Source organism: Chiloscyllium plagiosum, unplaced genomic scaffold, assembly GCF_037043375.1.
Source record: "Chiloscyllium plagiosum isolate Xiang-an unplaced genomic scaffold, Cpla_swu_hap1 HiC_scaffold_16, whole genome shotgun sequence".
NCBI lineage: Eukaryota > Metazoa > Chordata > Chondrichthyes > Orectolobiformes > Hemiscylliidae > Chiloscyllium > Chiloscyllium plagiosum.
The window spans coordinates 31,291,161-31,317,490 of record NW_028270154.1 but is presented as its reverse complement, the minus strand read 5'-3'; the positions used below and the strand labels follow the sequence as shown (position 1 = coordinate 31,317,490).

At 41.9% G+C, this 26,330-nt stretch overlaps 1 protein-coding gene across 1 annotated transcript in view; it reads right to left on the bottom strand.

Annotated features, from left to right (window-relative positions):
• Window positions 1-26,330, bottom strand: part of LOC122556571 (organic cation/carnitine transporter 2-like) — a 119,454-nt gene that overhangs the window by 73,572 nt on the left and 19,552 nt on the right. The window contains exons 2-3 of the mRNA XM_043703391.2: window positions 21,274-21,377; window positions 12,233-12,387 (exon numbers count right to left, since the gene is read on the bottom strand). Of these exons, the coding sequence (XP_043559326.2) occupies window positions 12,233-12,387; window positions 21,274-21,377 (259 nt within the window). The remainder of the gene's footprint in view (window positions 1-12,232; window positions 12,388-21,273; window positions 21,378-26,330) is intronic.

Genomic DNA, 26,330 nt, shown 5'->3' with positions numbered 1-26,330 from the left:
TCCAGCTTGCGCCATGGCACCTTCTCTTGTAACCCCAGAAGGTGTAATATCTGTCCATTTATTTTCTCCCTCTTCACTATCCAAGGGCCCAAACACACCTTCCAGGTGAAGCAATGCTTTACATGCACATCACACACTCTAGTCTACAGTATTCGCTGCTCACAATGTGTAAACTGGGTAATCACTTCACAGAACGCCTATGTTCGGTTTGAAGAAAGACCTTGAGCTTCCAGTTGCCTGTCACTTCATCACACCACCTGTTCCCTGGCCAATATTTCTGTCCCAGGCTTGCTGCAATGCTGGAAGAACGGCACCTCATTTTCCGCTTGGGAATTCTACAGCCTTCTGGACTCAATATCGAATTCAACAATTTTAGGTCATGAGGCACCTATTCCCATGTCCTCACCCGAACCAATATACACTAGGCGTTGTTATCACATGGTCTGTTCTTACACATAACCCATTGTTAATCATTAATAGTCCCCATTAGCAGCTATTAATTCTCAGGCTGACAATTATCTATTCCTTTGTTTGTCCAACTGCTCTTCTCTCTCTTTGGTTTATTTCCACCGATCATTTACTCCTTACTCCCTCCTCCACTCTACCTTCTGCATAAATTCTAACCTTTTCCTAGCTAACATCAGTTCTGAAGAAGAGTCACTGGACCTGAAACATTAACTCTGATTTCTCTCAGGCAAAAATCACACAACACAAGGTTATACTCTGACGGGTTTATTTGAAAACACTAGCTTTCGGAGTGCTGCTCCTTCATCAGGTGCTAGGATCAACACTGGCATTTCCACATCCTGATTTCTCTCCGCAGGTGCTGCCAGGTCTGCTGAGTTTTTCCAGCAATTTCTGTTTCTGTTTATATTTCTGATTTCCAGCATCTGCAGTTCTTCTGGTTTTGTTTTAGCTAACATCTAGATTTTGGTTACTTCAATACATAGAGCGAGAGAGAGCTGAAGAGAGTGTGCAGCCTGGGTGGTTTATTTTCTTGTACGGTAAATACACATGCCATTCACCTGCCCAGGTGCCAACAGAGATTTGTTGTCATGCTGATGACTTCTGGCATCCTGAACAAATCCCAACTGCACAAACCAATCAGTAATCTGTTGCTGAATGAATCTTATTCTGCACACAAACATTCCCAGTGCTGCGGCATCTCAGATTTCATTCACCACTACTTGAAGGAAGCAACATTGAAGTAACAATTCACAATGATTCCCAGTAACCTGTGTTTAAATACGTGGCTTTTCCTTCCACTGCCCTTTTCCTATTTTGTCCCATAATCCTAAAACAAAGCAAAATAAAATATGTGCATTTTTTGTACATATTTACCTTAATTTCAAGGGCTTGATTTTTGTGTCACTATCTTGAACTACTTCTAATAGGTCCATAAAACACATGATGTTGCATTAAGCACCAGTATTTATCTGACATTTCATATTCACTTGCTCCTCTCCTACTGATGCCATCATTTTAGCAGTCACATACCATTTAGCACCTTTCAACCTGATGATTAGATTAGATTATTTAGATTAGATTACATTACAGTGTGGAAACAGGCCCTTCGGCCCAACAAGTCCACACCGACCCGCCGAAGCGCAACTCACCCATACCCCTACATTTACCCCTTACCTAACACTACAGGCAATTTAGCATGGCCAATTCACCTGAATGCACATCTTTGGACAGTGGGAGGAAACCGGAGCACCCAGAGGAAACCCACGCAGACACGGGGAGCACGTGCAAACTCCACACAGTCAGTCGCCCGAGGCGGGAATTGAACCCGGGTCTCAGGCGCTGTGAGGCAGCAGTGCTAACCACTGTGCCACCGTGCCACCCACAATGATTCATAATGTCATGTAAATCATCTGACATTTCTCCACCATCAATCGTTATTGGCTTATTTTGTTTCTTCCTTGTGAAGCACACAATGCAATATGATTCAGCTTGCAGTTAGAGCACTGCTTTCTTCACATGGATCCACTTTCTTCTCTTATGTTTGTGATGTCATCTGCTATATTTATATCCTGCCCTATGGCCCTGACCTACTTGCTGACCCTTCTGCATTTTTTTCTCCTTCTTTTCAATATTAGAGTCATAGAGTCATTATTCTTCTGTCATTTGTCCTGGAATGTCTCTCAGCATAATACAAACCCAATCTGTTCTTCCATTAAAATACTATACCTGATGAGTGCCAACTTCAAGGCCTCTGCAAGCGCCAATAGCTTTCTTAACATGTTTCTATTCCCTCCATGGATGTGCTGTTCCACAGGATCTCTTATTCTTAAGACAATCACATCTCTGATAACATCATCTTTCAGTTGTCTCAGCTCACAGGAACTGTTAGCTCTGTCAGCTCCATCACATACTGATTAGTAGTTTTCCTCTGCCACTGAGCTATGATAATGAACACATACTATTCATAAGTGTGGGGTGGAAAAAATGCCTTCAAAGCCTTCCACTCTTCTTTTGTCTATGTTCTCTGCTTGTCAGTGAGGTTTAAACTGCATTACTGCTTGTCACACTCTTCTCCTAGCACAGATACCATGGCTGCTGCAAATAATTGCCCAAGCTTTTCATTCAATTCTGTAGGTATGTCATAGCTTTGCCACTGAGGTTGGATGTTGTGTTTTACATCTCCTTTCGTTTTCACACCAGCAAGAAGTGACAAATTCACAGCCATTCTAATCTTATTTAGCACCTTAAAACTGTAGATTACCTTTTTGATTCCTGTTTACTGGATTTTTCCAGTAACTGGATTACTTGCAGCTCTGCAAATTCACTCAAACACACCTTCAACACTGATACTCTGTTTCATGGACTGAAATTAAAGCAATTTACAGCATAGGTAGAGGTCACATGACTACGGCAGGCAAAACAATACATTATGTTCAGAGGCATTTGACAAACACTTTGTCTTGGAAAAATTAAGACTTGCACACATGTAGGGACTTCAAAACTACAAGACACCCCAAAAGTGAAAGTGAAGTTGGTTTTTAAGTGTAGTCACTATTGCAACATAGGAAGCAGAGGAACTCATTGGTATTTAACAAGCTCATGAAATACAATCATTTGAAAATGTGCACATAATATGTTTCTTGCTAGGTTTATTAAGGGATAACTATTGGCCAGGACACTGGAGGTGTCTCCCTAGTTCTTAGAATGTCACATGGTCTTTCACATCCATCTAAGCATGCAAACTGGGCATCAGTTTGATATCTCACCCAAATGGTGTCTGGGCAATTCTCCCTCAGTACTGTGCTGAAATGTTAGCCAAGAGTTTTGTGCTTAAAGCCTTGGAATGGAACTTTAACACAAAATCTTATAATTTAGAAGCAAGTGTGCTTCCAAATCATATGTAATGGACATGCTCTCAGTGGGCTTTGTCTGAATGCATCCACATTATTGCTTCAATATTCTGTGTGATAGCAAGTTCTACATTCTAATCACTCCATGGACACCTGAATTTCTTAGAGGCTTTATCAGTGACTATCACAGTGCTAAAACCCTAGTTTTGAATTATTTGTAATTCTGTGCAATTCATGCCACTCCATAATGTCCTGTGACTGATGTTGCTCTAACATTGTGTTTACTGAAAATAGTTCAGCATCATTGTTCATTTTAAGATTGATTGCTAATTCAGGCTTATTTTTATAACAAGACTCCAATTCACTTAGAATATAGAACATTGAACAGTGCAGCACAGAAATAGATCCATTGGCCCACCATAATGTTATTCTAAACTAATCCATCTGCTTGTGCACAGTTCATATCCTTCTATTCTCTGCCTATTTGTCTGTCTGTCTAAATGCCTCTTAAACTTTTTACTCTAAGAGTGGTATATGCTCAACCACTTCCTCTGCCTGCATGTTCCAGGCATCTACTACCCTCTGTGTAAAAACTTTATTTGTACATCTTTTTTTAAACTTCCCTCTCTCACTTTAAACCTATAAACACAAGTATTTGATACTTTTGCCCCAAGAAAGAGAATTAGACTATCCACTGTATCCATGCCCCTCATAATTTAATATTCTTCTATCAGATTGCCTCTCAGCCTCTAGAGCTCTAAGAAAAACAATCCAAGTTTGCCCAACCTCTTCTTATAGCTAAAATACTCCAATTGAGGCAACATTCTGGTAACCCTCTTTTGCACTCTCTCAAAAGCTTCAACAATCTTCCAATAATGTGGTGACCAGTGTAGCACACAGTACTATAAACCACTGAGCCACCATGCTGCCCTTAAACAGGGAGCTATGGACTTGGACCCCAAGATCCCTCTGTATATCAATGCTCCTAAGGGTACAGTCATGTACAGTATCCTTTCCTCTTGCATTTGAGTTCCCAAAACGTATCATCTTATACTTGTCCAGGTTAAACTCCATCTCTCATTTCTCTGCCTAACTTTGCAGTTTATCTATAACCTGCTGCATCCTTTGATAACCTTCCACACTATCCACTACTCTATCAATTTTTGTGTCATCTGCAGACTTAATAATCAGATAACTGATATATTAATATATGTAAATGATTTCATTCAAATTATTTACATATGTTACAAACAGCAGAGGTCCCAGCACTGAGTCTTGTGGGACACCAAATCTCCAGGCAGAGAAAACACAATCACCCTCTTTCTTCTGTGGCCAAGGCAATTTTGCATCCAACTTGCCAACCCACCACATATCTTCTGGACCAGTCCACGAGGAGGGATCTTGTCAAATGCTTCAGTAAAGTCCATGTAGACAATGTGCACTGCCTTATCCTCATCTTTGGCACTCTCTCAAAATTGACGTACCCCACAGTATCAACAAGCCCCCTCTAAACTAACCATCATCCATGTCTTTCTCCTTGGTGAACACCATTGCATAGTACTCATTAAGAACCTCACCAACTGCCTCTGGCTCTATACATAAATTCCCTCCTTTTTACTTGACTGGACCTCCCCTTCCCTTCATGAGCCTTTTGCTCCTAATATAAGCATAAAATACCTTGGGATTCTCCTTAATCCCACTTTCCAAGAACATTTCATGGCCCCTCCTCACCCTCCTAATTTCTTTCATACTTTTCTTTCCGGCTTCCTTCATATTCCTCATGGGCCTTGTTTGATTTCTGACTCCTAAACCTTGCCTATGACTCCTTTTTGTTTTTAACTAAACTTACAACATCTCTTGTCCACCAAGGTTCCCGAAACCTATCATCTAAATAGAAAGGGAGCTGATTAGAGGTTTGATCAGTTTTAATAATGTTATAGTTTTAGATGGTGTTGTCCTGCAATCCATAATATATTGAAATATATTTCACTTACCAAAACCTCTAAACTGAAATAAAGGATGAGAACTATTTTATGAACTTTTGAGATTCTTATATGTTATATATATAAGCTCCAGGGTAAAGAATATTCTGGTTTGGAATGGTGTGCTTATGATACATTGATTTTTGAGATTCTCAACATTTGTTATATTAAATATAGATCTTGCATTGCTGATAGTTATACACATCTTGCTGAGCAGGTGCTTGAAGAGCTTCTTGAGGAGCTGTTGATTAAACAATAGTGCACGGAATGTACCAATTTACAAAACTGACATTTTATGTTATCATTTCTGCCATTACATAAATATGTGGGTCAACAAAAAAAACTTGTCAAATTAGGATAATAAAATAATAGCACAGTGGCTGTGGAGTGGGCACTGGAGCAGCAAGTCAGTAAGTATAGAGACCCCTAAGGGGAAGGAGCTTGAGTCGAAGGCAAATATGGTTAAGAGGAAGAGCAGTCGGGGAGGGATTGCTGACCTCAGTGGAACTGGAGGCTTGGACTATATTTGCTTCAATGAAAGAAGTATAACAGGAAAGACACTTGAACTTAGAGCCTGGATTAATGCATGCAATTATGATGTTGTTGTTAGCACAGAGACATGGTTGAAACAGGGACAGGAGTGGCAGCTTAACGTTCTGTTATATTGGTGTTTTAGACAAGACAGAGGAGAAAGCACAAGTGGTGGGGGAGTTGCAATACAGATTAGGGAACATATCACAGCTGTGTTGAGGGACAGAGGGTGGTGGGTGGGTGCCTGGAATACATTGCCAGTGGAGGTGGGATAAACAGCCAAGTTAACAACATTTAACGTGTATCATTTTTTTGTAAATATTTTTATTTGAGAAAAAAAGATATTAAATTTTTTTACAAAATTACAAAATCACTACAAATAGTGTGACAGCTTTATCATATAATGACAATAACAGAAAACAAACTACTACTCAACTCCACAAACCACTGAAGAGAGAGAAAAAAACCTACAAAAACTACAATTCAATAAATAACTAAGAAAAAATAATGAAACCAAGTTATACCAAGGTAACAAGTTATGTTCAGTTAAATTACTAAACTCAGTGCAATCCCACCAAAGTTCTCCACCACTCGGAGCATTAGTAAGCAAACCCGTATTTGTTCAGGATTCTTCCACCCCAGGGGTCCCCGGACCGCCAGACATAGCTCTCATGACTACTCAAAGGCCCTGATCAGTATAGCTGAGAAGTCTGCATCTATATAATTCAGAAAGGGCCGCCATGTTCTATAAAACAGCTCCATTTTCTGGTGAACTATACTTGTAAGGAAGTCCAGGGCTAACTAATCTATGCCAGCCCAAAAGTTCCGGGGGATTCTCCCATGTCGAGCTCATTAGAATGTTCTTTCTCGCACAGAATGCAAGAATATTAAACAATTTCTTCCCATGCACATCCAAAGAGGGTAGATTTGGAAGATCCAAGAGGAGGGACACCGGATCCAACTTAACCTCAGTTCCAAAATCTCTTCCAAAACACTCGTAATGGCATTCCAATACCTGCGAAGCTTGTGGCATGACCACAAGCAATGAGTAAGAGTGCCAACATTTGTTTTACATTGGGGCACATTGGGGATGTTCCTGTCTTTAATTTTGCAAACTGCTCCCGTGCCAAATGAGCCCTGTGGAGTACCTTCAGTTGCACAGCCTGCGTCCTGTTACAAATCAAAATCTTCCTTATGTTCGCCCAAATATCCTCCCACACCTCTGACAAGATTTCTACCCCCAATTCTCGAGCCCAGATTCTGCATAGCCACTCAATGTCCTTTGAAATATTACTTCCTAACAAGTGATAGAGGGCGCTGACCGAGAGAGCGCCCGTGGACCGAAGCACTCTCCTCTCCATATGCGACTTATAGGGACTAACTGTCAATGTCATCTTTTATTATAAAGTCCCTAACCTGAAAGTAACAAAAGAGGTCTCTCCTAGATAGCTCATATTTCTGACTCAGCTGCTCGAAAGACATCATGACCTCCCTGTCAAATAAATCTCCCAAACAGGAGACTCCTCTAGACTCCCAGAACATAAAGCCAGCCGTCGACGCCAGCCGGAATCCCAACATTCCCACGATGGAAGTGAAAGGGGAAGTTTTTTGTAAGTTGCCCTCACCTTCCCGCATCATTCTCCATGCTTTAACAGTGTTGAGGACAATTGGGTATCTGCAATGGTCCATAACAGTCCTCATCGTGCCCAAAAACAACAAATTGATGAGGGAGCATTTTGTCTGGGAGGCTCGATGTCCAACCAAATTGATCGCGGGTCCTGGCAGGTCCAGTCAGCCATATGGGATAGTAAGGAACTCAACTGATAGTTCTTAAAGTTTGGAAATCCAAACCTCCTATTCCCTGCGGAAGCTGCAATTTATCCAGCTGAATAAGAGGCCACCTGTGATGCTGGATGAAAGATCCAAGCCAACTGGAAAGCCTCCGTCAAAGGGAGCATTCACATGGGATATAATAAGCGAGGAAGAACATTCATTTTGGCTAGAGCTATTCTACCCAACCAAGATATCGAAAGATCCCCCCAACTTCGAAGGTCATGCCTGATCTTCTCGAGCAACTGCACAAAATTAGCTTTATATAATTGATTGAAGGCAGGGGTGATAAAAATACCTAAATACAGGAAATCTCCCTTGACCATCCCCAAAATCGGATTTTCTAGTAAGGTCCCCCACAGGCACGACCTCTGACTTCATAAAATTAATTTTATACCTTGAGAACAAACCAAATAGATTAATCACTTGTATTAAATGAGGCACAGACGTCATTGGATCAGTTAAAAAGAGAAGAACGTCATCCACATAGGGAGTGATCTTATGCCTGCCTGAACCTACCTCCAGCACAGTTATGTTGGGATCCCTCCAGATAGCCTCCATCAGCGGCTCAATCACCAATGTAAATAATAGCGACGAGACAGGGCACCCTTGTTGGCTGCCTCTGCTGATACTAAAATTATCTGACCGTATACCATTAGTGAGAACCGCTGCGTTTGGGTCAATCTATAATACTGTCACCCACTTGGCAAAATCCCCTCCAAGACCAAACTGCTCCAGGACATAAAAGAGGTACAGCCATTCCACCCAGTCAAACGCTTTCTCTGCATCAAGGAATCGACTCATGCTAGAGTACCTGGACCATGTTTAATACTCTTCTAATCTTGCTGGTAGACCTACAACCCTTGATAAAACCTGTCTGGTCCTCCTTTACAATGAAAGGCAAAAATCTCTCCGACCTTAATGCCAGCATTTTCGATAGAATTTTAAAATCCACATTCAGTAATGATATGGGCCTGTACGAAGTGCAATCCTCTGGGGCTTTTCCTTTCTTAAGAATAAGAGAAATATTTGCTTCTCTCAAAGAGGATAGGAGGCAGTCCTCCCTGTATGAGTAGTTGTATATATCTAAGAATGGCCCGGCCAGCATGTCTACAAACTCCTTATAAAACTGACTTTGAAATCTATCTGGACTGGGCGCTTTACTACTCTGGAGCTGCCTCATTGCCTCCTGTGCTTTCTGGGTTATCGGGGGGCATTAAGAAAGGACGCCTGCTCTGAAGTTACACCTAGAAGGTCCAGGGTCTTAAAAAAGGATTCCATCTTTGTTAGTCTGTCCTCACAGCCCTCCGAACGGTACAGCTCAGAGTAAAACTTCCTAAATGCTGCATTAATCATTTTGGCATTGCAAGTAAGAGAACCAGCACTCACTCACATGGATGTGATAGATTGGGGGCATTCTTCTTTCTGGCCAGGTATGCTAGATATCTACCCGGTTTATCACCATGCTCAAAATACCTCTGTTTTGCAAAAGAGATTTCCCTCTTTGCTATCTGGGTGAGCGCAGCATTCAAAGTAGCCCTAAGAGCTGTAATAAGCTACAATTTGGTTACAGACGGTCTGTCAAAGTGTGCTGTCTCAGCTGCCTTCAGGTGAGCCTCGAGCAAATGCTGCTGCTCTCCTCTCTATCGCTTCTGGGTCGCAGAGGAAGAAATAATCAAACCCTGTGCATAGGCCTTGGCACTCTCCCAGAGCACCGATGGATTATTGGCTGTACCCAAATTAATGTCCCAAAAGATTTTAAATTCCCAAGAAAAATCCTCGATAAACTTGCTATCTTTGAAGAGGAAAGGGTCCATGTGCCAGTGCCGGGAGCCTATCCCGTTACCACCGACCTTGACCTCCATGTACACTGTTGCATGATGGAAATGGCTATGTCCCCTATTCTGCAAGGCAGCAGCAATTTCAAGAAAGGTCAATGGGACAAAAAACATGTTAATTCTGGATTAGAGAAAAGGGTGAAATCCCTACCTTCGGGGTGAAGATATCTCCACATGTCCACCAACCCCAGCTCCCTGTTTGGGTCCACCAACTGCCTGATTTGCAGGAACATCCCTGAAAGACCCCTAGACCCTGTCCACTTCAAGGTAAATAAGATGATTAAAGTCTCCCCCTATAATTGTATGACACACCACAAGGGCCATCAACCTGGAAAGCACATCCGTTAAAAATTTAAGGGGGTGTGCCAGGGGGCAATATACATTCAAAATCCCATATTCCTCTCCATGTATTAAAGCTTTAAGAATTATAAATCACCCATATTCATCCTTAATTTGGTCTAACAATTGAAATAGGTTCTTCCAGATGAGAATAGCAACTCCTCTACTTGTCGAATTAAAGGATGAGAAAAACATCTATCTGAACCCTTCCTGTTGCAACTTCAAATGCTCCTTATCAGTTAAATGTGTTTCTTGAAGCAAGGCTACATTGACCCTCTCTTTTCTAAGGCTTCACAGTATCCTTTTTCTCTTAATTGGTGAATAACTCCCCTTAACATTCCAGGTGCACCATTTAAACGAATGGCTAGCCATAACTGTCCAAAACAGTCTGTGACCCCACGAGAGGAAGAGGAGAAAGTGAGGTCTGCAGATGCTGGAGATCAAAGTTGAAACTTTATTGCTGGAACAGCACAGCAGGTCAGGCAGCATCCAGGGAACAGGAGATTCGACGTTTCGGGCACAGGCCCTTCTTCAGGAGGGCCTGAAGAAGGGCCTGTGCCCGAAACGTCGAATCTCCTGTTCCCTGGATGCTGCCTGACCTGCTGTGCTGTTCCAGCAATAAAGTTTCAACCACGAGAGGAAGAACCCCACTCATAGCATGCCAAGTGAAAACAATAAACAGTTCGTATCAATTTTAAAATACAACTTCCAAAACTACCAAATCAAAACAGCTACTCCTACAACATACCAACATCTAACACAAATGAAAGGAGATGTTCCCCCTTGCCCACAGGGGCGCTCATACCATCCATTAACCCCACCATGGCTCCTTCAAGCTGAAACCATGCCCCCGCCCCAGACAACACAAAGTGAGAAAAAATACACACATCTTATAACAAGGAAGTTAAAAGTGGGCACTCAACTCATCCCCTCCATACTGTTGCCCTAGGCATTCCTGGTAGACAGAAATATATAACCTCTCCCTGCTTCCCCATCCCATACCAGAAAGGAAGAATAAAAGGAAAAGATAAGAAAAAAAGGGGGAGCAAAGGATGATGGGAGGGGAGAAGGAAGAAGAGAGAGAAAAAAATGAAACAATTATGACCATAACATATATTTTAAAAAAAGACCCCTGACAACCAGATAAACCAGGGAAACTACAGCAAAAAACAAAATAAAACATTATTGTCCATTCAAGCCAATCAATCTATTTTAAAACATCCAGGAAGTCCTTTGCCTTTTCCGTTGAGTTAAAATTGAAAATGGACCCTCTGTGGCTGAAACATTAAATTGCCGGATATACTGGATATTCAAGTCCCTCAGCTGCCTTTCTACCTCATCAAAGACCTTCCTCTTATGAATCACGACTGCAGAAGTCTTGGAAAAGCATAATTTGTGATCCTTTGTTTATCAGAGCCCTGGATCCTTGCCTAGTGCTCCAGAGGCTTCCAGCATCATTTGCTTATCTCTAAAATGCTGGAGTCGCACTCGGACTGGGCAGGAGCACTGGTCCAACCTGGGCCTGCGCACTGCGACCCAGTGAGCCCACTCGACTCGCACCTGGTCTACCTTGACTTCCAGCTTCAAAAACTGCGGGAGCCATTGCTCCAAGAAGCTGATGAGCTGGCCTTCCTCCTCTCATTCCAGAAACCCCACCAGACGGATGTTCTTCCAAGAATCTCGATTTTCGAGGTCATCGACCTGCTCCTTCAAGGCCCATACCTGCCGTTTCAAGGCCTGGACTAGACCCGCTAAGGATTCTGCCGCAGTTTTGGAGGCCTGGTCCATTGCTCCACCTCCCTGACACACCGTCCGATACGCTGGATCTCCTGGTCATGCTTCTGCAGCATGTCCAAGATCGATTCGAGCCTGGCCTGGGTCTCATCCATCGATGAATCGATCTTCTCTCAGAGTTTCACAAAATCCGGGGTCAGGCTCTGCTCCATAAGTAAGTCCCCTGAGGTGATCGCGGAGGCTGACACTGTGGCCACGGATGTGTCTATTGTTGCAAGGGGTGTCCCTGCTTGTTGCAATCCTCGCAGTTCCTTCCCTTTGGTCATTTTCCTAATGATTTTAAACTGACATTGAACAATTCTATGAGTCAATAAAAAAATTATATCTACCACATTGAGTAATAAAGGGAGGATGAGTGCACCACTTTGTCTGGGTTCTGGTGCAGAGCTCACCATGGCAGACCTACTGGGTTGCCGCCTTCGTGGATCCCCGCTAATACGTATCTTGATGGACACATGAACAGGAGGTGAACAGAGGGATGGAAACCATGTATGTGTAATAGATAGGGGGTCCAAATAAGGATTAGCATTGGCGAAGGGTTAGTGGGCCAGAAGGACTGTTCCTGTGCTGTTTTGTATTGTTTAATGGTTCAGACACTTACCCAGAACAAAAGCAGCCACGTAGTTTGAGATTTGTCCAATACCTATCAGGAAGTTAACCAGGCAGAATATTTCCCAGGGTGATGAGAACACTTGAAGTACATTGAAGCCAGTCTGTACAGCCATGGTCGCAAACAGAATTGCCTTTCTACCAAACCTGCAAACACAATCAATCGATATTTTAAATATTGAGAAGCTTTGTATACTTACTAAAAATAATGCACATAAATCCTTGCATGTAATTATATAAATATGAAGTCATGCATTTGAAAAAAACTCATAAGACACATGATAGATAGTATGCTGTTACAAAGACTCTTCGTATTATTAATTTTTATGAATGAGAGTTTGAAGAATTGTGGGCACCTGGATTTTCTTTTAATACTGTATGACCACAAGACCATAAGACATAGGAGCAGAAATTGGGCCATTCAGCTAATTGAGTCTGCTCCGCCATTCAATCATGGCTGATAAGTTTCTCAATTCCATTCTCTCACTTTCTCCCCAATCAAAAACCTATATATCTCAGTCTTAAATATACTCAATGACCTGGCCTTCACAGCCTTCTGTGCAATGAATTCCATAGATTCACCACGCTCCGGCTGAAGAAGTTTCTCCTTATCTCCATTCTAAAAGGTCTTCCCTTCACTCAAAGGCTATGCCTTCAAGTCCTAGTCTCTCCTACCAATGGAAACATCTTCCCAACATCTACTCTTTTCAGGCCATTCAGTATTCAATTAGATCCCTCCTTCATCCTTCTAAACTCTATCGAGTATAGACCCAGAGACCTCAAATGTTCCTCATATGTTAAGCTTTCCATTCCTGGGACGGTTCTCATGAACCTCCTCTAAACCAGGTCCATGGTTAGTACATCCCTCCTGAGATATGGGGCCCAAAACTCCACACAATGCTCCAAATGTGGTCTAAACAGAGCCGTACAGAGCCACAGAAGTACAGCCCTACTTTTATATTCAAGTCCTCTCAAAATAAATGCCATCATTGCATTTGCCTTCCTAACTACTGATTCAAGCTGTAAGTTTACCTTGAGAGAATTCTAGACTGGAGCTCCCAAGTCTCTTTGCACTTCAGACTTCTGATTTTCACCCCATTTTGAAAATAGTCCATGCCTCTATTCTTCCTCCCAAAGTGCATGACCTCACACTTTCCCACATTGTACTCCATCTGCTACTTCTTTGTCCACTTTCCTAATCTGCCTAAATCCTTTTGCAGCCTCACCACCTCCTTAATGCTACCTGTCCCTCTATCTATCTTTGTATCATTTGCAGAATGCCCTCAGTTCCTTCATCTGGAACGTTAATGTATAAAGTGAAAAGTTGTGGGCTCAACACTGAGCCTGACGGAACACCACTTATCACTGGCTGCCATCCTGAGAAAGACCCTTTTAACCCCATTCGTTGCTGTCTGCCAGACAGCCAAGTCTTATCCATGCTAGCACCTTGCCTCTGATACCATGGGCCTTTATCTTACTCAGTAGCCTCCTGTGCAGCACCTTGTCAAATGCCTTCTTGAAGTCCAGGTAGATAACATCCATTGGCTCTCCTTGTCTAACCTGCTCATTACTTTCTCAAAGAATTCTACCAAATTTACCAGGCATGACCTACCTTTGATGAAACCATACTGAATTTGCCCCATTTTACCAAACACTTCCAAGTCGTCAGAAATTTCATCCTTCAAAATGGATTCCATGATCTTACTCACAACCGAGAATAGGCTAAGTGGTCTGTAATTTTCAGTCATTTTGCTTTACTCCCTTTTTAAACAAGCTTGTTACATTATCAATTTTCCAGTCATCTGGGACCCTCCCTGACTCTAGCAATTCCTGAAAGATCACCTCTAATGCCGCCAGTATCTCTTCAGCTATCTAGCTTACAACTCTGGGGTGTAGTCCATCTAGTCCAGGTGACTTACCCACCTTCAGGCCGTTCAGTTTTTCTAGCACTTTCTCCTTGGTGATGGCCACCATATTCCGCTCTGCCCCCACACTCACTTGAATCTTTGGGATATTATGTCAACGGTAGGAAATTAACTTTTCTTTAACAGACATCTCTTGAAATTCTCTCATGAACTGTGGTGAATATTTGTTTATTGCAAACCCTTGGATTATGACGATCAGTTTGAAGCTTCTGCTTTAGAGATTTTTTTTAAAAGTTGGTGGCTAACCAGGGGAAGGAAATCAGCTTCTCAACCCAGATCTCCATTTTGTCAGAAATCTTTAGATGTCGGTCCAGAATGTTAGCTGGAGTCTAGGTCCAGTTTGAATTTTTGCTGTCCTGCTGAAGTGCTTCTGGAAGAATCCTCAAAGTTGTAGTTCTTGAGCAAGCTGTGATGGCCTATATCTGGTGACAAACTTCCATAAATTTACAAGGTCCTGCCAAGACAATTCTGAGAGCTGGATAGTAAATCAGAAAGCAGGAAGTTTAGGATAGTAATCGTAGGACTGCTCCCCATGTCATAGGCTACTGAGACTTGGAGCAGAGATAGAGTATAATTGAACAATTGGTTAAAGAGCTGGTATGGGGGGAGGGCTTTAGATATATGGATCATTCGGATGACTTCCAGGTAAAGTGGGACCTGGACACGAAGGACCTAATCTGGAGGGGCACCAATATCCTTCGCAGGGAGATTTGCTAGTGCCACTTGGGAGGGTTGAAGTTGGAGTGGCAGGGGTTAGGGTTGGGAACCAGAATAGCAAGCCAGTAGGTAGAGAGACTGGGAAAGAGCTTGAGTCTAAGGTAAATATAGCTAAGAGGAACAGCAGTCAAAGAGAGGTTGCTGATCTCCCTCAGTGGAACTGAAGGCTTGGACAGTATTTGCTTCAGTGGAAGAAGTTTAACAGGTAAGACAGATGAATTTACCGCCTGGATTAGAGCATGCAATAATGATATTGTTGCTAGCACAGAGACTTGGTTGACAGAGGGACAGGATCGGCAGCTTAACATTCTGTAATATTGATGTTTTAGATAAGACAGAGGATGAAGTAAAAGAGGTGGGGGCATTACATACAGGTTAGGGAGCATATCACAGTTGTGTTAAGGAAGAACATCCCAGAAGGATCTTGCAATGAGGCATTGTGGGTAGAGCTCCATAATAGGAAGGTGCAATGCCAAGCTGGGTTGTCCTACAGACCTCCTGGCTGCCAGTGGGAGACAGAAGTCAAAAAGTGTGGTGCTGGAAAAGCACAGCTGGTCAGCCAGAATCTGAGGAGCAGGAGAATTGATGTTTCAAGCATGAGCTCTTCATCAGGAATGTGGAGAGGGCCCGGGGAGCTGAAAGATAAAAGAAGGGGTGGAGCTGGGGGGAAGGTAGTTGGGATTGCGATAGGTGGATGAAGGAGGGGGGGTGATGGTGATAGATCAGAGCAGAGAGTGGAGAAAATAGTTGGGAAGGAAGATGGACAGGTAGGACAGCTCAAGAGCGTGGTGCCAAGTTGGAAGGATGGATCTGGGATAAGGTGGGGAGAGGAGCGTTGAGGAAACTGGTAAAATCAACATTGATCCCATGTGGTTGGAGGGTCCCAAGGCGGAAGATGAGGCGTTCTTCTTCCAGTCGTCGGGTGGCTAGAATCTGGTGGTGGAGGAGATAGAAGAGGAAATATGTTGTCAGATTCTGGGAAAGACTGGAAAAAGGGCTGTTGTGGTGGGTGATTTTAACTTCCTCCATATTGACTGGAACTCCCTTAGTGCTGAGAGTTTGGAAAGGGATCAATTTGTTAGGTATGTACAGGAGGCTGTTTTGAAACAGTGTGTGTGGATAGTCCAACAAAGTAGGGGGCCACACTGGACCTGGTATTGGGAAATGAGCCTGGTCAGGCGATCAAAGTTTCAATGGGGAGCATTTTGGGAATAGTGACCATAATTCTGTATGTTTTCAGATACATATGGATAAAGGCAAGAGTAGACCTCAGATGAAGGTGCTAAATTGGAGGAAGGCCAACTATAACTGAATTAGGCAAGAAATTGAGAATGTGGATTGAGAGTGGTTGTTTGAAGGTAAATCCACATCTGACATGTGGGAGTCTTTTAAGGACCAGTTAATTAGAGTGCAGGACAGGCAAGTTCCTGTGAAAATGAAGGACAGGACTGGTAAGTTTCTAGATTGAATGACAGATGAAATTATCAGCTGAGTCATGAATAAAAGGAAGCATACCTAAGGTCTAAGCAATTATAAACAGACAGAGTGTTTGAAGAATATAGAGAAAGTAGGAAGGAGCTCAAGTGCAGAGTTGGAGGGCTAGGAAATATCCTTGACCAGCAGGGTTAAAGAGAATCCCAAGGCATTTTATACATATATTAGGTGCAAGAGGGCAGCTGGGGAAAGAGTGGGCACACTCAAGGAAAAAGGGGGAATGGCCTTAATGAGTCCTTTACATCGGTTTCCTTCAAAGAGGGGGATGTTGAGATTAGGAAAGGTTATGCGTATATTCTTGGGCAGGTCAACATAATGAACGGGAATTCTTGCCACCTTGAAATATATTAAGGTAGAAAAGTTCACAGGGCCAAATGGAATCTATCCCAGGATAGTGTGGGAGGCAAAGAAGGAAGGAGCTGGAGCCTTAACAGATTTCTTTGCATCCTCATTGGCCTCAAGCAAGGTTGCACAGGACTGGAGAATGGCCAATGTTGTTCTTTGGATTAAGAAGGACCCAGAGAAAATCCAGGTAAATATGGGCCAGTGAGACTGGTGTCAGTGTTGGGGAAGCTGTTGGAGAAGATACTGAGAGACAGGATTTATTCAGATTTGCAAATGAATGGACTTGTAAGTGGTAGGCAACATGGGTTTGTGCAGGGAAGGTCAGGTCTCACCAACTTGGTTGAGTTTTTTGAGGAGGTGACAAGAGTCAGGTTGCAGGAAATTGCTAGAATGTATTACAAAAGGATTTGATAACTAGAAAGTTAGAAAACAAGGATTGGAATAGCAGAGTCAACTTGGACTTATGAGAGGGAAATCCTGTTTAACAAACCTAATCAGAGTTATTGAGGATGTAACTAACAAAATAGAAAACAGAAGCCAATAGGTGAGGTGCATTTGAACTTTCAGAATCCTTTCAATATAGTTCCATACAGGCAGTTAGGAAACCAAATAAGAGCACATGGGTTTGCAGGTTATATTTTGGCATGAATCGAGAATCAGTTAACATGCAGAAAATGTCTGGGAACGGAACGGAAGAACTGGGTCATTTTCAGGTAGCCAGACTTTACTGGTATTGTATTACAATAGCAGTGCTAGTGACCCAGCAATTCGCATTTTATGTCATTGATTTTGAAGTGGTGGTCAAATTCAATATTTACAAGATTGCTGCTGACACAAAACCAGGTGAGAATCTGAGTTTTGATCAAAGTTAAAAATCACACAACACCAGGTTATAGTCCAACAGGTTTATTTGGAAGCACTAGCTTTCGGAGCACTGCTCCATCGCGTGGTTGTAGAGTAAAATATCGTAAAACACAGAATTTATAGCAAAAGTCTACAGCGTGCTGTAACTGAAATTATGTATTGAAAAAGACCTGGATTGTTTGTTAAGTCTCTCATTTTTTAGAATGACCACATTGGTTTCATATGTAAATCGCAAAACATTTTTAAAAAGTTACATTCTCAAGTGAACTTTAACAATTGGTGTCAAGTTGGCCCAGATGATGCATTGAAGGTGGGAATTACCCTGTGTGAGACTGTTACAATGTGCCACAATGGTCAGACTGACTCTAAATGGATTTACAGAATCTTAAATGAATTCATGGAGTTTTTGAGCAGAGTAAAATATATTTCTGCAAGTACAAATTCACCCCACAAACTTATGAGTAGATAGATTAGATTACTTACAGTGTGGAAACAGCCCCTTCGGCCCAACAAGTCCACACCGACCCTCTGAAGAGCAACCCACCCGGACCCATTCCCCTACATTTGCCCCCTCACCTAACACTATGGGCAACTTAGCATGGCCAATTCACCTAACCTGCACATTGTTTTTTTGGACTGTGGGAGGAAACCCACGCAGACACGGGGAGGATGTGCAAACTCCACACAGACAGTTGCCTGAGGTGGGAATTGAACCCAGATCTCTGGCACTGTGATGCAGCAGTGCTAACTGCTTTGCCACCGTGCCGCCCACAACTGTAACTGTGAGACAGTGTGTATGTGTGTGAAAGTGTAAAGGGATATAGGTCTGTGACAGGGTGCATGTGTGAGTGTGGGAGGGTATGCGTGAGCGTATAAGACAGGGACTGCATGAGCATATGGGTCTGTAGAGGTGTGTGTGTGTGCGTGTGTGTGTGTTTAGGAGTATGTAGGAGGTGTGATCAGGATGCAAAGAGGCTTCAAACGGGGTTTAAACAATCTGAGCTAGTGGGCAAGAAATTGGTACAAAAAACATAGCATAGGAAATTGCAAAGTTATCTACTTTGGTAGGAAAATCAAAAGTGCAAAGTTTTTCTTATGTTTTGCAACTTGAACTTACATGTCCTTGTTCAGAATTTTACTGAATTCAAATTTCAACAAGTGTAATGATGCAATTGGAATTCTTGTCCGCAAAATGTTGCTCTGGTGTTCCAAATTAGCACCACCACCCTTGCTCATTTGATTTTCTTCTATTATATCCAGGAGTGCTGTTGCACACAACTGAATAATGCTTTTCCCATTACCAAAGCAACTATGGTACTTTTCTTCACCTATTCGCCACCACCTGTAAATCACATGTTTACGAACTGACAAGTCCTAGTTCATAAGCCACTGAGAGATTATATGCAGGTGCAGAAGCCATTGGCCTTTGTTGCAAAAGGAATTGAGTATATGAGCGAAAACGTCCTTCTGCAATTGTTCAATGAGATCTCATTTAGAGTATTGCATAACGTTCTGGTCTCCATACCAAAGGAAAGATATCCTTGGTATAGCAAGATTGCAACAAAAGCTTACAAGATTAATCCCCAGGATGGTGAGTTTATTCCATGAAGAGATTGAAGAAACTAGCCCCACGTGCTCTCAAGGTCTAAACACTGAGAAGAACTGTCATTGAAATATGCAAAATTCTCATCTGCCTCAATAGGGTAGACATAGGAAGGGGGTCTAGAGCAGGGAACATGGTCTCAGAAGAAATAGCATGACATATCTGACTGAGATGAGGAGAAACATCTTCAATCAAGTGTGGCAAATCTTAGGAATCTTGAACTTCTGAGGACTGCAGAAATTCTATCATTGAATATGTTTATGATCAATGTATTTCCAGATATTAATGATATCAAGGGTGATAAGCACATGAAAATGACAATGAGATAGAGGATCAGTCATGTATTGTTGAATGATAGAGCAGGCTAATCTGCGAGAGGGGACCAGTAAAATTCAGCCTGCATAATAAATATGATACTCTACCCTTTTATTCTCACATGGCATTTTAACCTGGTACAGAAATGTTATCCATTGTAACACAAGAACTGGTATTGAAAGATCCAACAGATGTTTATTATAGCTCACTCAAATGTACAACGATTACATTCACAGGCAGTTCAGTGTCTGGGCTAGCATTTAGTTATTCACTTACAAACAGTAGCGTGCTTTCATCAGTGTGTCATGCTTCAAGTGGCCCAAGTTAAGAAGGAATTTGAGACCTTTATAGTTTCAAGTGATGTTTGTTTATTTTTATTCACTAGTTTTGCTCCTTTCTCCTTTTATCGCCTTTTCTCAATTTTCTTGGCCTTAATCCCTTTAATGTTGGATTAATGTCGGATTATACCTTTGTGTTCAAAAAATGGGAGCTTGTAATTTGAGATTTCAGCCTCTAGGTGTTCACATTAATTAAGGAAAGTTGGCAACTCGATGGCTTCCCTTCATTTCGGCACTGATTTGAAGATAAAATGGCCAATTCAACTCATTTTTAGATCCAGGTAAACCTTTTTAATGTAGGGAACTGTTTTAAGTTTCTTTTTAGCTGATTTTGTTTCAGATATGTTTGTACCTGTGAGGACAACCGAATTGTTCGTTTTGTAAAAGATCAGAACAATAGGCAGTAAATTCAATTTGTTTGAAGTGTCAGAGAAACATAATATTCACTATCTTAATTTTGCTTGTATTTGCAATAAAGTTAGAAATGTTAGAAATTTCTTACCATTTGATAGAGTTTTGATTTTAATCAGAAAGAAGTTAATAAATCTTCTGGTTTTGTGATGATAGTATTCACAGTAACTAATGCTGCTGATTGCTTGAATTCTTTGATGCCCAGGGCTATTGCCAAGTTGATCTTTAATCCAATTTCCAAATATCTTGGAGTGGTTCCTTTATTGACACATGTGCCAGTGGACCTTGATGTGCCTTTTGCCTCTTGCTGTGTATTTTAGTTAATGTGGCATTGTTATTGTTATCCATTGCAACATGGAAAGTAGACATGGATTATGTGGTATTTACAGATTCAGCAAATGTTTATTATTAGATTAGATTAGATTAGATTAGATTACTTACAGTGTGGAAACAGGCCCTTCGGCCCAACAAGTCCACACCGCCCCGCCGAAGCGCAACCCAACCATACCCCTACATTTACCCCTTACCTAACACTATGGGCAATTTAGAATGGCCAATTCAGCTGACCTGCACATCTTTGGACTGTGGGAGGAAGCCGGAGCACCCGGAGGAAACCCACGCTAAGACGGGGAGAATGTGCAAACTCCACACAGTCAGTCGCCTGAGGCGGGAATTGAACCCGGGTCTCTGGCGCTGTGAGGACCACTGTGCCACCATGCTGCCCACTATGAAGATATTATAGCTCACTAATATCTACATAGGCACTTCAGTGTCTGGATGAACATTAAGTTTTGTGATTTTAAAGAGTAACATGCTGTCATCAGCATGTTATTCTTGAAGTGACATCAATTAAGATAAATCTTAAACATTTATAGTCTCAGGAGACATTGTTTGACACAGTGATGATATAATGAGTGTGTCTCTTCTACAGATATAGTATGTTTCTTCACGTTATACTGATATACTAATTGTGAGGCAATAACACAACAATAGTCAGGGTTAATTAAATGAAATAACTCACCTATCCGACAAGACACCAGAAACAAATGAACCAGTCAGCACTCCCAGAAAGTATACTGACATAGAAAACGGCATTTTCCAGGCATCGTTACACACCAAATCCCACTGAAATACAAAGAGAAATTAAAAGCTCTAAATATATGTATTTGAGCAAAATTAGAGGTAAACAATTTTACTACACTGGGTTGGAGAAGGTTCAATCTAAATCATCAGAATGGATGGAAATAGGTCCTCAGCTATAATTACAACAGCCTAAACTCAAAGACAACAATTTAAACCTCAAAACCAGGAAGTTGAGAAAGTTACAATTGTTGAAGTTATGCAATTTAATTTCTGGAGGAGCGATGAATTTTTCCAGCATTTCAGATGCAAGACCATTACACTTGCTCAAAATGATCATGAGATTCTGTTTTCCATAAATACTGCATCCCAGAATTAATCCGTACCATTTTTGCAAACATGAAAGATACTACATACATGTTGTTTATTTGTTCATATGCTGATGGCGGAGTCGAGAGCATTGGCTGTAAGATGAATATAGCTGTATGAGGTTTTTGTTTGAACAAAACCTCTAAATATTGGCACAAATACCCATGTTAAGTGAGGAGGATTTATAGGTTGACAGGGCAGGGTATGCTTTCATTATTCCTCGTGTCGAGGTTAATGCTGGGTGGTCCATCATATTGTGTTCTTATTTGAGTCTATATATTGGCTTGATTCAACTCAATGGTTTGGATAGGCCATTTTTGACAGCATTTAAGAGTAAACCACATTACTGTGAATCTGCAGCCATACATAGGTGAGACCAAGTAAGGAGAGCAGATTAATATTAAAAAGACATTCAGTGAAGCACTACATTATTCTATCCACTTGAGGAAGTTCAGCATCGCTGGAAAGGCCTTGCTGTTGAGAAAGTGATGGGGCATTGTCTTATTGAATTGCTGCAGTCTATGTGATGCATGCACAGTGCTATTAGGGAGGGAGTTCCATGTGTTTGACCCAGCCGCCGTGAAGTAACTGTGTTTTGGTTCAAAATTTGGGTGGTGTGTGGCAGAAGTATTTTTGGTGTTTCCATGCCTCTATCTAGGCTGATACATTACCCCAGTCCCATTAATTCTATTTTGATTAATAGTCTCTTGTGTACACCTTATCAAATGCTTTTTAATATCCAAATAGAGTATGGTTTCCCTTATTGTTTATTGTTATACGATCCTCATTACAGACGAGTTTGTTGTCTGAAACGATCTGTTATTCACTTTGGGCAGATTTGCTACTATCATTCTCTATTAAGGTAGGGGTTTGATAGGACCCAATTTTTCTGATATCATTGAGCATAACCTTGTGCTAATATAACCAGTAGTTTATTACATGGTTGCAACTTTGTACAAATTGCATTAATGTAATAGGCAATGTTACAGAGGCTGTGAGAAAGACCTATTGGATGGTAGGTCTTTACTCCTACCAGGTCTTGAGTTATTTTCCCTCACCAAGTCCCTATGATGTAACCATAGTGCGTAGTGGTTAAGGCACCTCTCAGTATTAACCCTTATAAACTTTACACCATTAAATAAAAGTTACATTGTCAAAAAGCTCCATCAGATTTGTGAAATATGATTTTTTTCATAACCTGCTCTGACTCTCATTAAACATGTTGCCCTTGATAGTCTGGTCAGGGTTGGAAAGCTTATTTCTGACCCTGAATGGACTAAAGATTTACCCTCTCAGCTTTAGATATCTTCTGTGCTGGAGAGTCTTGAATAGGGGCCATTTCTTTTCAACCCTGTCCAGGAATCCGTGAAACTAGCAAGACATCTTACGAGAAACCACTACTCCTTTTGCAGCAGTGTGTCTTGTTTAGTGATTCAAATGTCCAACGGCACATTCAGTTTTGTGACAGCTCCTGTGAAATGGTAAGTATTACAGTAGTTGTGGGGTAAGGCGAGCAGTTGTTTAAGGGGCATAGTATTAAGAATTGAGCGAGGGTGGAAGGTGGGTGAGATGGTTAGGATAGGATGCTTGCATGGCAAGTAATTGAATAGTACTGCGGGTAGGTCAGGAATGTGTTGGGTCCAACTTTGAGGTGCTGATCTGTTGAGTCGGATAGTTGGAAAGGGCTATTGAGTCTGTGAAAGGGGTGGGAGATGTCAGGATGTTGAGGGGGGAGTGTTGGTTTGGGTCTGGGGTTGAGGCATCTAGTGGGGAAAGGGTGCTGATGTGGAGATGGTGATAGGAAGGCTGCTGGTGGTCAGGACCAAGGTCAAAGCAAGGTGAAGGAGTTTTGGATCTGAGAAGTGCGAGGAATTGATGGGGGATGGAGTCCAAGTGAGACAGGAGTGGCTGACTTTGGATGCAAACTAATTTCAGCTAGGCTGTGTCTTGCCTAATTCCATGTTTGTTTCATAACAACTGATTAACCTTTCTCAAATGATGCCTGTGGTCATTTTAAATCACTGGTATTGATGCCTTTTTTTAAAAACAGTTTGTCAATAGAGCTCTCTGCATTAACAATGGAATTCAAAAATTACTAACCCATTTTTTATATCATTGTGACAAGTCACTGAATTTGATTTGATGTCACAAAGCTTTAATTTACATTTTTGGGACAGTCTACAACTCTGATATTGTGATACGAATATTCCTTTTTTTAAGAAGAACAATATCACTGGCTTTCTGTAGAAAATGGCAATTGATGAAATTGTCAACCTTCAGCTAAAGGTTACTTAAATCTCATTTTACAGAGTGTTTTCATACATGCGTGTGTTCATATCCCATCTCTTCACTGTTATCTCATGTTTGGTGCCATGGGAAGAAATATTATCGCTTACTGCACTTGTTGTGGAACTTGTAGTGAGTTTGAAACAGTGAAATTTGAATAGCAAATGTGAAAAACATGCTCAAGGTCTACCATAAATGATTCTAGCCGTATATCTTGTTGCAAAAGGCAGTTGGCCAGAAACGTAAGGAGTCTTTTTGTAACTCTGCCAACTGAGGTATAAGTAAGTGTCTCTGTGAGGAGCTTGTCAGGTCTAGTTGTCGATAGTAGTTTTATTCTGTTATATTAACTGTACCGTTAACAATCATATAACTTATTTGACTTATATTTTCTATCTGTGTAATTTAGTCATTTGGACTTATTATGCTATAACTTGCTATCTTATCACTACACAATGCAGCTTTCTTGTTCCTCAAGAATGAATCCCTTTTCTCAAGATTTTGTAAGATTGTCCTTCACCACCTTAGACTTGTACTAACATGAGGAAAATGGTGGCAACAAATGGTTGTGAAGAAAAGCCTCTCAGAATCAGGTTACTATTGTGGGTATCCCTTCTGACATGCTGACAGCGGCACAGATTTTAGCTCACCACCTTACCACATGGCTGGGCAGCATTATGGTGTAAGTTGCTTTTAGACTGATGAAATCATCAGCAGTGCAAGAATTCACAGTTCATAGAGTCATAGAGATGTACAGCACCTTTAGTCCAACCCGTCCATGCCGACCAGATATCTCAACCCAATCTAGTCCCACCTGCCAGCACCCAGCCCATATCTCTCCATACCCTTCCTATTCATATACCCATCCAGATGCCTTTTAAATGTTGCAATTGTACTAGCCTCCACCACTTCCTCTGGCAGCTCATACCATTCACGTGCCACCCTCTGTGTGAAAAAGTTGCCCCTTAGGTTTCTTTTATATCTTTCCCCTCTCACCCTAAACCTATGCCCTCTAGTTCTGGACTCCCCCACCCCATGGAAAAGACTTTGTTTATTTATCCTATCCATGCCCCTCATGATTTTATAAACCTCTATAAGGTCACCCCACAGCCTTCAATGCTCCAGGGAAAAAAAGTCCTAACCTATTCAACCTCTCCCTATATCTCAAATCCTCCAACACTGGCAACATCCTTGTAGATCTTTTCTGAACCATTTCAAGTTTCACAACATCTTTCCGATAGGAAGGAGACCAGAATTGCACGCAATATTCCAACAGCGGCCTAACCAATGTCCTGTACAACTGCAACATGACCTCCCAACTCCTGTACTCAATACTCTGACCAATAAATGAAAGCATACCAAACGCCTTCTTCACTATTCTATCTACCTGCGACTCCATTTTCAAGGAGCTATGAACCTGCACTTCAAGGCCTCTTTGTTCAGCAACACTCCCTAGGACCTTAACATGAAGTGTATAAGTCCTGCTATGATTTGCTTTCCCAAAATGCAGCATCTCATATTTATTTATGGCACTCCACTGGTCACAGGCCTCCAGTCTGAAAAACAACCCTCCACCACCACCCTCTATGATCTACCTTTGAGCCAGTTCTGTATCTAAACGGCGAGTTCTCCCTGTATTCCATGAGATTATATTAGATTACTTACAGTGTGGAAAGAGGCCCTTCGGCCCAACAAGTCCACTCCGACCCTCCGAAGAGCAACCCACCCAGACCCATTCCCCTACATTTACCCGTTCACCTAACACTACGGGCAATTTAACATGGCCAATTCACCTAACCTGCACATTTTTGGACTGTGGGAGGAAACCGGAGCACCTGGAGGAAACCCACGCAGACACAGGGAGAATGTGCAAACTCCACACAGAGAGTTGCCTGAGGCACGAATTGAACCCGGGTCTCTGGCGCTGTGAGGCAGCAGTGCTAACCACTGTGCCACCGTGTTCACCTTGCTCAAGGTCTAACCTTGCTCACCAGTCTCCCATGGGAAACCTTGTCAAATGCCTTACTGAAGTCCATATAGATCACACTGACCGCTCTGCCCTCATCAATCCTCTTTGTTACATCTTCAAAACTCTCAATCAAGTTTATGAGACATGATTTCCCATGCACAAAGTCATGCTGACTATTCCTAATCAGTCCTTGCTTTTCCACATACAGGTACATCCTGTCCATCAGGATTCATTCCAACAACTTGCCCACCACCGACATCAAGCTCACTGGTCTATAGTTCCCTGGCTTGTCCTTACCTCCTTTCTTAAACAGCGGCACCATGTTAGCCAACCTCCAGTCTTCCAGCACCTCACCTGTGACTATTGACAAATATCTC